General features: G+C 27.5%; 1 protein-coding gene across 1 annotated transcript; it reads left to right on the top strand.

Moving 5' to 3' along the window:
• Nucleotides 1-780: 780 nt before the first annotated feature.
• On the top strand, nucleotides 781-12,228 carry LOC135929944 (tetraspanin-33-like). Its single transcript, XM_065466698.1, has 6 exons — nucleotides 781-908; nucleotides 6,643-6,878; nucleotides 8,446-8,597; nucleotides 9,727-9,886; nucleotides 10,687-10,773; nucleotides 11,570-12,228. The coding sequence occupies exons 1-6, from the start codon at nucleotides 824-826 to the stop codon at nucleotides 12,218-12,220; spliced, it is 1,371 nt and encodes a 456-aa protein (XP_065322770.1). The 5' UTR covers nucleotides 781-823; the 3' UTR covers nucleotides 12,221-12,228.
• The last annotated feature ends 3,187 nt before the right edge of the window (nucleotides 12,229-15,415 follow it).

A 15,415-nucleotide genomic window follows, 5' to 3' on the forward strand; every position in this document is an offset into this window, starting at 1 on the left:
GAAATCAACCTGTGGAGCAGTCCCTTCTCTTTTCGACTTCATTGGGAAACGGTTATGAATTTCTTGAAGCCATCTCTTCATGATTTACTAATTACAAACGATGAACTAAGGCATGCCACCGGACTCAGACTTAATTGCGATATGGTAATACCACACGCATGCTCACTTTGTCATACTCCGGTTATCCCGAAAGGCCACCGTTCTCTACATTGCAAACTATGCAGAGGTAGATTCCTAAGATATACAAAATGTAATGACACTATTAAAAATACAAATATTAAATTATATACTTCTTACGAATAAGAATAAGAATAGTAAATTACTATTCGTTTTACTTACATATTAGGATATAGAAGAGAAAGAAAAAAAAAATTATTTTATTTAAAAGGCATACTGTTGGAACTTTCCAACCTACCTTTCAACATATTGCAAAATATATTACAATTACATCATCGATAAACTCGTATATTTATTTTAAAATAATGTATAAAAAAACATAAGAATGCCCCAATTTTAGTTAAACAAATACATATATTAATATTTATGTCGAAATGCTTGTCTAAATTTAATTCACAACTAATTTATGAAGCTCGAGGTATTAAAAAACCTCTATTTTAGAATGACTTATTTATTTAATGTTCCTTTTTTTTCAATAAAATTTTACTTTAAATTAAATGTTATTAGTTTTTTGATAATGATTTATTATTAGAGCTAAAATTTGATCATACATATGTAAATTACCTATGGTTCCCATAGAGTGGCACCATTTAAAAAAATAAATTCCTGAGAATGTTCAAAAGATGTTTCGGGTAATAACATCACCATGCATGTAAAAATCTGGTCTTTCGGATTCATGTTCTCGAATATTCTACTGTTTGTCTATGGAATCGGATTTTTCATATTTGGAGGTATACTAGTATATAAATTATTTTAATAAACTTGCGTCGTTCTGGGTTTCCACCAACCAGAGGAGAGATAATTGAGTAATTACAAACATCTTACTAAGAAATCCACTTGATTAGGGGATACCAGGGATCACCATAGGCCCGATAATAATTGTAATCTAAATTTATAAAAAAACCTTTAAATTTATAAAAAAAGTAATACATTTATATTAGTCAAAAAGAATTAAAAAGGATATATTTTCTTGTCTAACATATATTATGTCTATATTTGAGTTTCCGCATAATGATGCTAATTTTTTGTTTTGAATAGAAAAATCGGATCGATTTTCTTCTAAATTCCTTAGGATGGTAGTAACCTAAAAAAACTATATGTTCGAAAGCAGCGTATTTATCAGTGCTATAAACTCTCGTTCTAAAAATGGGGGGGGGGGGATAGTTAAAAATCCCTGCACCAGGTTTGGGTTCAGAGGTTTAGAGTACAGAAACATAAGGAATTATTAAATTTAGTATAAAAAATAAGCGAATCATCTTTTTTAAAAAAATTTTTTTTTATTATATTTATATCCATAAAAATTATTTATATTCATAATTAAATAAACAAATTATAAATATTTCCCAATTATATATTATTATTTATGATAGAAAATTTTAGAAAATTTTAGAAAATGTGACAGTAAAAATTTAAATATTTTTTACATAACCTTTAATACAAATGATTCCAAATAATTTCCACAAAAATTTTTCAATAATTGAAAATAAATTTAAAATAAAACAATTCTTGAACCATATATTTTAAAAGAGGGTTCAAGGTTGGGTTTTGTAGAATCTAGGTTCGAAGGTTCTCGGCCCTAATATTTACTGCCTTTTGATGTCTTGGCAGTAATTATAGGTGTGTATTCTATCAATTTGACAAATGCATCTACGCAAGCATACCTTAGGCCTTTTCAATATGTAAACGGGGAGAGGCTCTTGGCCGGCATTTTTAATTTTTATAATATAGTTTTAAGCTCCTACCAATTACAACATTTTAAAATAATTACAAAGAATTTGGAATCAAAAGAAAATTTAAGTTCCTTCAATTTGAATCCTACAAATCTAACAGAATAAATTTAAAGGAATGAAGTATTCATAAGTTTTATAAATCGATTTAAAAAAGTAAATCATAAATTATATGCTTTAAAATATCGTGAATGAAAAAAAAAATATAGGTTTTTTATCAGGTAATTTTTTTCTATCTAATGGTTTTATGTAAAAAATTGAAGTTTTTCTGGTTTTTTTTCCACATATTTTATTTTATAATTAACTATGATATATGTAGCATTAAGCATTATACAATTGACCCAACTATTTCTAATTCCAGTAGCTCCTAAGCACGAATAATATTCACAAATTATTATTACATGATGACACTTTAATATGAAACTTTCTCAGATATAATTTAATATTCACATTATGTTAATCTTGTCGTTTAAGAACTCTTTGTGCCTGCCCAGGTCCCCCTAAATTTGATAAATTGATGCGGATTACTTTTTCACCATTATCATATTATGAATTATGAAAATTTAAAAATACCAGGCTTTTCAAGCCTTAAAATACACGAAACAATTTAATGTAAAAAAAATGTATGCACATGTCAAAATTATCTCGAGAACAATTATAAAAATTGTTGTATTTATCTCTCTTACCAGTCTCAGCAGGATTTGTATAGTACTATAAAAGGTTTTAATAAGTTACAATTTTTTATATAGTAGTAGTTATATATCTTAATTGTACGCACAAATTGAGCTTTTCAAACGCAAATATTGCATTTCCTTGACGTTAGAAATGATTTAAAAAAAACGGTTAATCTTGCATGTTGATCCAAGACCAGTTCTTTAACCACTGTTTTCGCAAGAAAGCCGGAGAAACTTTATTACCCAAATAAGAATAATAAAGTGAATGACACAAAAACCCCTACCTAGTATTACAAGTTACCTTAAATATAATAAAAATGCCTTTTACTCTCAATTATATAACTTAACAACCCAACATGATTCTTTCTAATAATATTAAATAAATACCATTGACCATTAACGACGATCCATATTTAACATAACCCATTTATTCAAAATTATCTTTATTGCCAATAAAACAACAACAATCTAACATAAAATATGTAGAAAAATATAATATAATATAATTATCCAATTCTTCATTTCTCAAAGGTCCACAGCTGACATCCAAAGGTCCACAGCTGACATCTAATCCAATATCTTCCAATCTCCAACTAGTGGTTTTTCCGAACAATAAAACACACCCCGTGATCCCATCTCTTCTTCTTTCCCCAAGGAAAACTTAATTCCCCTGTCAGAAAATAACTGACATTTTATGCATTATATTAAATTTATTTCTTCTTTTTCAACAATTACAACACGCCCACCCTTCACAAGCCCAGCGTCCCTCTCTCTGTGGTGGTGTTGTATCCACTCTCTCTCTGATGGTGTTGTATCGAATCACCTCTTTGAATTGTATTGAATCACCCCTTTGAATTATATCGAATCACCCCTTTGAATTGTATCGAATCACCCCTTTGAATTGTATCGAATCACCCCCTTGAATTGTATCGAACACATTTTTGAATTATATAGAGACGCCTTGAAGACATTCAGGGAATTTGTCTAATCGTCTTCCCTTATGATGATTTATAATATAATATCGCCGATACCTTTCAATATATAATCGCGAAAACACATATTATCGATAATGACATGTACATTGGGATATCTGCATTTATAATCTATGCAACATTAATATGGACAATGTAATATCAGCAAAACATAATAATTCATTCATTTTAAGACATTTGGGAAATATGAGCTATAATACACATTATTTGGGTATGATTCATGGTAATTAAGAAATAATGATTTTACATATAATAATGTAATGTGAAAACATGGTCTATGTGTGAAAAGTAATTTCAACACATGTAATTTTCCTTCTGTCATGTGAAAAAAAAACAAAGCTACATCTTTATAAATATCTCCTAAAATGAATATAAAAATCCATCTTTAGGTATTACAAATAATTGCGAACTTTGCCGAACAAAGATTATAAATAAAATTACAATACATACATATACAAATACATTTAATATTTTATATGAAGGAACAAATATAATATGTAGAAAATACAATATTTTCCATCTAGGAATTACTCAGTATCCTAAGAAAAATATACCATTTCAACCTAACTATGTCATCACAATTAGCACAAATTTACAAAAATGTAGAATGAAAAGTAACAAAAATTGAGAATATAATGGGCTATATGGTATATACGTAAAGAATTTATAATGTATACCTTCACAATATAAAATAATTTGAGTCTTTTCTTTAAAAAAAATAGTTCATAAATAAATAGTAAAATGTGATGTGTTATAAATTTATTAAAAAGATAAGAAAATGTATTATGCAGCATAAATTTACAAAAAAAAATTTACACCCAAAAAAAATTTTCTCCAAAACAATATTCTCACCTCAAGGCATACCCATCAACACGGGCTGACCATATCTGTAAAAATATTTTCCCTTCACATCATTGCATACCATAAAACTAATATAATAATTGCAAATATAACTTTTTATAAAATTTTATAATTTAAAAAAAAAATATATATATTAAATATAAAGATTTCATAATTTAGAAAAAAAATATTATACCTCCTCTAATATATCATATAAATTCCTATCCAATTTATATATATGCTAAATGTAGACACTAAATCATAACTATCCACCTCTAATTGGATATTATTCTGACTTCCTCATACTTAATTCCTTCAAATTATCATTCATAATTTAATATATCATATGTGTAATTTACATTACACCCAATTTCATAAAAATGGTTTATTACCTCAAATAAACAAAATTAATTACTTCAAAATAAACAAAATTTAATATATCATATGTGTAATTCACATTACACCCTATTTCATAAAAATGGTTAATTAATTCACAATAAACCACGTTACCTCACCCTCAATGGATCCCTTAATAACATATCAACCTTAATTGAAATTAAATTACAGATACCATATATTACCATTAATTATTAATAAATTATCCCACACATGTCCATCCCTTTAAAAACCCAAATGCATAATTGTAATCTACACTTTATTCCAAAAGTCTATTTCCATATATATTTTCCTAAATTTCAAATATTTAAATATTTAGCAATCCTTTCTGTCCTGCTGATCATGAGTAGCTTCCTATGACGGAATACCTATAACACCATTCAATGAGTTTTAAGGCATACCAAATAATGATCAAAATTGGATGTACCATATACATCTAGACATAAGATAATATACCAAATATTACTGTCTTAAATTCCTGATCTTATTTCCATATTCTTGCATAATACCCATTACCTTCTTTCTATCGTGATCTTTGTAACTTGTATAGTTTTTAGTACATTGCCTTGTCAAAATTCCTCTTATGTAATATGTATACAACAAAAATTTTGTTTTACTTTAAAACCGCATTAACCCAGGTTCGAATCCTGGTCACGGCACCAATATTACAAGTTACCTTAAATATAATAAAAATGCCTTTTACTCTCAATTATATAACTTAACAATCCAACATGATTCTTTCTAATAATATTAAATAAATACCATTGACCATTAACGACGATCCATATTTAACATAACCCATTTATTCAAAATTATCTTTATTCCCAATAAAACAACAACAATCTAACATAAAATATGTAGAAAAATATAATATAATATAATTATCCAATTCTTCATTTCTCAAAGGTCCACAGCTGACATCCAAAGGTCCACAGCTGACATCTAATCCAATATCTCCCAATCTACAACTAGGGGTTTTTCCGAACAATGAAACACACCCCGTGATCCCATCTCTTCTTCTTTCCCCAAGAAAAACTTAATTCCCCTGTCAGAAAATAACTTAAACTTTATGCATTATATTAAATTTATTTCTTCTTTACCAACAATTACAACACCTAGTTGTTTGTTTATTGTAAATTTAATATTATTTAAAATGTAAAAAAAATATCTTATAATGAAATATTTAGAAATTAATGAAATAAAAAGACAGCCGATAATGGGAATAACAAAAAGCCAATTCAATTATTTTTCTTATAACTTAGTTAAAATTTTGATGAGCCGATTTTTAAACGGCGAACTCAGTATTTTAACCAGAAAAGTATTGCCTAAGCCTCGAGATTTCGATAATATATGTCCAGACCTTTGTTGCTTCAATGAGCAAAATCTTTAGGCTTGCTTAATATTTTTCTGGATGAAATATTGAGTTAGCCGTTTTTAAAAATTGGCTCAAAACGAGCCGTTTAACAACACTACTTATAAGGCAACTTAAATTTAAAAAAGGTTTGCGTTACGTTTTTTAATTAATGGCAAAATGCAAACGTGTCAATTTGTGCTCACTAAAATAGGGGTTTATCTTGTTCATTGATTACCATTTTTATAAAACTTTTAAAACTTAAATAAATTTATAGCGCGTGTTTTTTTCTAATTATGAAAGACATGATTCTTTTAACTACAAATTTAAGGATCATAGAATAATAGGAACTATTGCTCTAATACGATTCGTAATGATGACAATTTTTTGAAAATTATAAAATATAAACGCCATGGTTCTACAAATTTTATAAAAATCTTAGATCGGCTAGAACTACATTACAAGAACATTATTTTTATTTGCAGCGTATTTGAGACTACACTCCCCGATATATACCGATCTCTCGGGCGAAGAGATGTCAACTGGGATATCGTTTCTCCTAATGGTTATGACCATCACATTTTGCACGGCGGCGCTCATAGGTGTTAAAGCGTATTTAGAAAATAGCCCGGATTCGTTTAAAAACTATTACGTGGTGCTGACTACCATAGTGTTTTCCCAGATTCTCATCATTCTGTTTTTATTGGCGTTCGCTAATAAGGTTTAAAATGTTATTGTATTCATATAGTGTTTATTAATATGTACTATGTTATGCGCATTACATCAAACCTTCATTTCTAAAGGATCGAAGTGAAATTAATATGTATAACAAATATGACTGAATTTAAATTTAAAAATATTAGTAGTTTTTAAATTTTTTTAATAATAGCTGATCTAATTTCATTCAGTTACTAATTTTTAACCTAGATTTGTGACTTATAATTATGATTTTAAGTTTTACCTGATTACATTACATTTTTATAAGAATAAAAATGGCATGTTACGCTTTAGATCATGGATTTAATCTTCTTAGCCATTTCCGATTTCTATCCTTATATCTTCCTACCCCTATCCAAATCAAAATTAGCAAATAAAAGAATTAACAAAAAAGGAAGTTCCAAATCTAAACAACCTCCTTCCCTCTTAAACATCTTGTGCAATACCCACCCACTCCTTCTACCCCCTCACCCCTCCTGGTAGAAGTCCCTGCTCTAAAAATATTAAAATTTCAGTTTATACATATTAATTATGATCTTACATACTCACAATTTTAGAATACTTATCGAAGAAATATATAAAATTCATTTTTAGGCTAGGTCCAATTATTTACAAAAAAACATACTTGGGGCACTTGCATCTTAATATTAAAAAATAAGATGTTATTTCATATCGATCGTTTAGGTGTCAGAGATATTGGTGTCAAACTTCTAACATATATCGATTTAATATCACATTAACATATAATAATACAATAGTTTTTGTTTTCTTAACGTTTTATGTTTTAATTACTATATTTTTTTTCCCCTTAGATAACAATTCCTCAAAATTTTCTAAATTGTTAATTAAAATCGATTATATAAAATTTATCTTAGTATATTCAAGAATAGTTGTTCCGTATACATAATATTACTTTCAAATAGCGTATCCTATAAATACGCGTATTGCCTTATTTAAATCGTGAATATCATACAAAATTATCTGTAATTTATAGTAGGTATTCTAAACATGCTAGTTACATTTCCGGAAAAAATAAATTATTAAAAATTATTACTAAATAAATATTTATAACTGTTAAATTTCAAAATCCTTTGTTCAAAGCTTCTTTTTTTTTACATTACAATAATCTGATTTTGCCTAAAATGAATTCCAATATGTGTGGAACATCTAACCTCTAAATTTCAGATGATTTAATCAATAACTTTTGAAGCATTTTAAATTTATATACAGGCAATAAGCGAATAATCAGTGAATACGGGTATTGACTGCATGGATTCAAACTGAACCTGAACCGAATGGTTAAACTGGTATTAATAGTTATTATTTACCGAACCTAAACCAAATGTATGTAAACCGACTTGCCCCTAAAATTAATATCTAGAGAACTGTGATAAAATTTTAAAAATGTGTCTTTACATTATTCTAATACGCTTGTAAGTGAAAAGATATGAAACAGTTTTTAAATTTTCAAACCGAACCGATATTATTGTTTTTTAAAAACCGAACCTAAGTCATGAACTGTTGCTCTGTTTAACTAATAATTGCCTGCCGATAACATAATATAATTCAAGATTAAAAATCTTATTGGCCGAGACCTGGGGATAATAATTAAGGAGAAATACGGCAAATTCAACGAAAAAAGCGTGGGAAACTCCATCGATTTTATCCAGAATAAATACCAATGCTGTGGAGCCACCGATTACCAAGATTACGCGGATAGTTTGTAAAAATCAATCATACATTATAATATTGCTATAATGTTTCTCATAGTGTTAACGAGTTGAAGAGCAGATTTAACTCTGTCAAAGGCTTGCAATAAAGGGACCTATTTCACCAAAAGATAAGGCTAAAATTTATAACCCCCTACCTACATTAATCAAATCCTGGCTACACCTGTGCTTGCAATATATTAAGGGTGAACAATATTATTTAGACAAGTAAGAAACCATTTAAAAGTGTAGTAAGTGGCAAAGCAGCTAAATAATCTCGCAATTTTATCTCGCCAGGATTTAGCTTTATAGATTAAAACAATTGGTTTGCTTTTTTTAAAAAAAAAGTATCATAATATCATTTTTTAAAAGAATATCCTTATCCTATAAATAATATCTCCTAGAGCTTTTTCAACAAGGGTAGGGTGATAAAATATGATATGGTTTTTATTTTGGATTTCCCATTTTAGCTAAATTTTTCGAATTGAGACAGGGCAGGGGATATAAAATATTTAGATAGGATAAAAACAAAGGGTAAGGAGGCATAAAAAATTTTTTGAGTTCTATTATCTTAGGTTTCTGGGAACATTGAGCTAAGTAAAGAAAAAAAATAGACCATTCTTGGAAGGATAATAAAAATAAAAAAATATATTATTGTTTATCTCATCTATCTCGCTTCTACATTCATATATAAACGTGCAAATTTTTTAAAATTTTTTTCTTCTAAAAATAGGTGATCTTTTTAATTTTTCTGCTAATCATCTATCAGGATTGCCGAATAATCCGTAATCATCATTATCCCTTTTCCGTTTATAGGTATATTTTTAATGTCACGTGCTTAGCTTCAATCTTAAACAAGAACTTCGGTTTTATTCTATTCGACTAGGGATTCTACTTTGGTAGGCTTAATCACATCTGGTTATAACATTACTAAGAGCTAAAATTTCATTATACATACATAAAATATTAGAACTAATTTCTTGAGGGTGGACAGGTTCAAGATATAGGTATGTGGAGCGGACCCCCTAAGGAATATTATATTATGAGCCTAATTCAAATTTTCCCGAAATACTTGCAAATTAAATATGTGCATCATCTATTGTGAAGTTAGTTATATATTCATGACCATTTTAAAAAAAAAAGTTTCCTATGGACCTTGCCAGAAAGGGAGAGGTTGGACGGAAAATTATTACCCAGAAGTTGTTGTGTAAACCCCAATGACGTTGATTGCAATAAAGTAACCTTCATCAGGAATCTCAATAACATTTATTGGGAAGTCGGGTCGAATTTCATATTTACTAAGGTACAATTTTCTGTTTTTCTTCTTGGGGATAAATAAATATAATTCAAAATTTAAATAATAATGACGGTATAAATTGATGTTTTTAAATTTAATATATGACCGTCATGCTCTTTGTTTTTTTTAATTGGCAAAAGAGTCAAAATAAGATATCACGTGACCTTCACGATTTTTTTAAAATTAAAAATAGCGGCATCGAGTTAATGAGAAACAATACAACCTCTTTTCTCCTGTTAATTGATTTTTTTTACTGATACAACGAATATCCTCGAGAATATAATCCATCAATATTTTATTCGAAATTTTTCATTATCAAAATGCTTATTTTATTTCTAAAATTTTTTTTATAATTTTTGAGTTTTTCAAAATTTCGGTTTTAATGATTTAAATATGTTTTTTTTTGTTTTGTTTTCGATTTTTATATATCTGAAAAACCAATTATTTTTTGTTTTATTGCATATTTTTTTTTAAACTTAACATTTCAGAAACATGTATCATAAAGGTCTGATTTGTGCTAGGAGAGGAATTCATTTAATATATTAGCCCTCACTTTGAATTATAAAAATCAAGTGATGTCTAATATTTGTAATAATTTTAGTTTTATGGCATAGGTAAAAAATTTTTTTTACAAAATTGGATGATAAGGTATATTACAGATGAGTGTTTTTTTTCTTCATAAGAATTTAAGAAAATGAAGCCAACAGTCATTTAATAATCGGTGGCGGAAACTGAGATTGAGCAAAATAAACCTATAATTAGTTGTAACAGCTTAAAATATAGTATATAGTCTTTGTAAATAAAAGGGATGTTTGAATCAATTGCAAAATACTTTCGTGGATGAAAATCTGCCTTATTTGGTCGGAAACTTTATAGCTATATTCATATTGCAGGTAAAAAATAATGCAATTTTTTTTTAAATTTAAATAAAATGGAAGGGTATAGAGTTATGAAGGCACTATAGTCATTATAATAAAATGGGTATCTAGAATTTTTCTTGCGAGGGAGGTCAAATTTTCTGTAAAAAGAATAGTTAAATTACTAACATCGGTACTTATAATATTGAGATAACATTTTAGTAAAAGTTTAAATTAAAATAATTTTTAAAAAATCAATTTATACATAGATAAGGTAAAAAATTTATTACAAAATAAAATCGGTAAAATATATTTTATACAATATTCTTACTCAATATTTATTTATTTTTGATTTTAAGTTCATCATTTAGATTCAGATAAAATGTTTAACCCCATTAAAGAAAAGAAATTATTTCTATGATAGGGCGAATTAAATCATTACCCCCCCCCCCCCATACACAACCCCAATGGGGGGGGGGGCAGAAATATATAAAATTCGAATGTAAATTTTTTGTTAATTTTTGATTTTAATTTCTTTTTTATTCTTTATAATATGTAATTCTTAAAGCCACCATTTTTAATAAACAAGATAATGAGGTACATAGTTAAAGAGATAACGAAATGTTTCCTTAAAGTTTATATATTGCACTTCACCTAAAACTCATTTGAAGCTTAAAATGATAATACATGTTTGAAATGATATGTTGCACATAAATCTAAAATGACATTTTACAAGTTTGAAATGTTATTTTAACAGTAAAATGATATTGTATTATTTTAAGCATTTTATAAACTTGTGTTATTAGTCAATTTTTTATCATTAAATTATTAGATCCTAGCCATTTATTTTGCCTTTTCCATGGAGTCAAAACTCTATGACGAAATGGGATCAAAGATAATTCAATCTCAGGAAATGGCAGCAATGGATAATCAGATACAACCTCCTAGCACTACCGACAAAAAAACTATTCTCACCCAAATGACACCTTTTGACATTAGAGTTTCTACCATGGCTGCTGCGAATAAAGCTTTGGCTGCTAATATTGGTAGTACTCCATCTGCCCCTTCACAACCCATGATACTTAACGCATCTATGATCAAGACAAGTAGCTCTTTGTTGCCTAATCAAAATAACACTTTACCTCAGCCCTCTGCTGCCCCCACAATCTCTACACCAATCACATTCGAAAATGTTCCTTTAACTAAAATAATCACTATCAATAATGAGTCCAAACTATCCCCACACAAACAAACCTTACCCGGCGTTAAAGAAACTCTCGGGTTGCCAACCATATCCGAAAACCTGTCTAGAGAAAGCGTCTATATAACCCCATCGTTAGTCCAGAAACTGGAAGAAAAACCGGCTAATATTCAAAATGAGGCCAGTAATAAACTAGTTGAGTCAAAAGATGAAAAACCAAAATTAGCTAAAACGTTCTTCGATAAAGATGACGACCATTTCTATTTGAGAGACATTTCATAGTAAGAAGAAAAAACCCCAAATTTGTTGCATAAAATGTGAAGTCTAAAAAATGGGTTCATTAACTAACGAATCCTTTCTTATTAAAAAATTTCAATTATTATATTTTTATATACATCAAAATAAATATTATTATTGTTATTATTATTTATTATTATTATTTTTTTATTTTTGTTATTGTTATTAATGTTATTTTTATTATTATTTTTATTATTATTAATATAGTATAGCTTAATTTTGCTAGACACTCTTTAATCGACTAAATATATTTTTAGATTTTCATAATGCATTTTTCAGGATATCTTAAGATTAGTGTTGTTAAACGGTTCGATTTGAGCCGATTTTTAAACGGTAAACTCTATAATCCAGAAAAACATTAAGTAAGATTAAAGATTTTCATTATAGATGGCATACAAGTTTGGACATCTATTAGCGAAATCTCGAGGCTTAGCCAATATCCTTCTGTCTAAATAATGAGTTAGCTGAGCCATTTAACGACACTGTTTAAGATATCTAATTGCTTTGTCCAATATAAAAGTTTATCTTAAATGGCCTTGATTAGAGCTCCATCCTAAAATTATGCATAATTATATAACTTATCCAAACCATCAAACCATAACCTGATAAAACTTTAATCGTAGCCCTTATAGAACTTTAATCGTAACCCTAACTTTCAAAAAATTAAATTTACTAATGACAAGAATAAACTCTTCTGCACTTCGGGGCACCCTCATTTCTTAGGATTCTAGTATAAAAATTTAGCTTTAAGTTTTACTTTTATCTTTAAAAATGAAGTATTAACCCTATTTTAAAATCGTTTTCCTCCCTATATATAATAATGATTCAGATTCCTATGGCATATTTATAAAATTACATGAAAACACACAAATAATCACAAAACAAAACTAAATTAATTTCTTTAGATATTTCATACAAACAACTTATTAAAAATGTTTAACATACAAAAAAAACGCAACTAAAGGAGATTTTTTAATTGGAAAAAAATATATTTAACATTAAACAAGTATCTGAAGTAATGAGTTAAAGGTGAGAGAGAGATATGGGATAATTAAAGGTTTGAGAGATATGGTTAAGGTTAAAATATTAAAAATGGTTTTTAATAAACATTAAATATTTTTTTTTAAATAACCTGTCAATGATAATTCATGAGATTATAAATAGACGAATAGAAATTTAAATATATTAACTGAATTGAATTATAATCCAAAATATCATAAAAATCATAATAAGTGATCAATTTTAACATATTACGGATGTTCCATCGTATTATATCATGTTTTTAATATTAGTAAAAGCATTTTCCTTTATTTTTTTTGTTCATTGGAAAAGTTAAATTATTCTGTCCTGAAATTTATATTGACCCAAACTAGGATACTGCATTCTGCTGCCCAGTTTTCACGCCACTTTTCATACCAATTTTGGTTTATGCCCCTTAATAACGGGAAGGTAGAGGTACGATATGGAATTGTAGTAACATTTCAGGGATAACTCAGGCAATACATTTTTAGTCAAAATATAGAAGATATCAGTTTTGTATTCCAGTCATGAATGGGGCCTTAGCGCGATTGACTTGGGAGAGAAGTATAGAGAGCTTTACTTTAGTTTTCATTAATATATAATATCACTTGATGGAAATGTTTTGCAATTTAAATTTATAGACCTGAATTCATAGTTACCATTAATAAGCACTGAAGTATATAAAATTTCTGTATTTTCCACGGCGAATTAGCACACTAACTATGAATTTAGAATAATGGACATATTAATATCAGAGAAGATACTAAATATTGTTGCAAGAGATTTAAATCGAACAGAACACCTTAACCTCTAATAAACCTATTGGCAAATCAAAACTAAACCTGAATTCATTTTAATTGGCGTGTTAACAATTTTTAATATAGTTATGATTTAAATTTATTTTAAATAATTAAATTAATATTTAATTATTAATAATGAGGTTTTTTCTTCTAAATTTATTAAAAAAACAATGAAAGCTGTCAGAAAATAAATGTGTATAATTTAAAAAATAAAATTCAAAACTACCAAGGCTAATATTTAAGGTAAAGAATTAATATAAAAATCGTAATATTTTTTACCTAAATGAAAAATATCACAAAAATGTAATCCCTGCCATATGACCCCGGTCTCTCCTATTAAAAAAAGAATATTTGTTTGGTAAACCTATAGTAAATAACTCACAAATTTGTAAAATATCTTAAAGAAAAGAGATTCAAACCTCAATTTGGAAGAAGATATCAAAAATAAATAAATTTTTTCCAAGGAAATCTTTTACTAATTTCGACAAATATTTATGGAAAAAGACATTGACATCGAACAAGTGGAAACGAGACGGAAAACTTGTGCAAAGTAGCCTTCCCATTTTATGCAAGATAATATTTTCTTGATCTACCCACAATTTTGATATTATATTCAATTTCAAATTTATGATTTTCCCTTCCCAAACAATTTAGACTTGGGTCGGGAGGTTTTTAAAAAATTTATTAAACATCGGGGAAAAATATATGGGCCGGTCTAAAAGAACATTTTTAAATTTATGACAAATCGCTTTAGGACCAACTCGTGCTAATGGCTAAATTTATTAGTAGAAGAAACATGTATAATAAAAGAAATATACAAATTTATTTATCGAAGTCTTTTTTATAAATATTTTTTTTCCCTCTAATTATTTCTTCTTTACAGAATTTTTCTCCTTAAACCTTTTTCATCATAGTTATTTTGTGCGGTTTGATAGGCTTTTTTTTTCTGGGATTCATTTTAGATATATTTCTTATTAATGTATATACACTATAACTAATAATTTCTGGAAATCTCAGTTTGAACAACAACCCGAAGTTATGAAGAGGTTTTAATGATAATATTATAAAATGGATTTCGCAATTTTTATTTTAATATAAATATTTGTTTGAATATTGACGACTATTATCTCGGATAACTCTATTGTTTAAAATGACCCTAAATTTTCATACCATAAAATTTAGGAACAAAGATGATTTTTTCATATTTTTATGCATAGGTTTTTACGGGTAAATTTTTTAAAAAAACACGAAAATATAAGATAAAGAAAAAGTGAATCTTAATAAATAAATTTTATTTATAAATACCAAAATATGTTCATATTACTAAATAGGATCAACCAATAATGAACGAAGAAAAAAA

This window comes from Gordionus sp. m RMFG-2023, chromosome 5, assembly GCF_954871325.1.
Source record: "Gordionus sp. m RMFG-2023 chromosome 5, tfGorSpeb1-WG-v2, whole genome shotgun sequence".
Taxonomy (NCBI): Eukaryota; Metazoa; Nematomorpha; class Gordioida; order Chordodea; family Parachordodidae; genus Gordionus; species Gordionus sp. m RMFG-2023.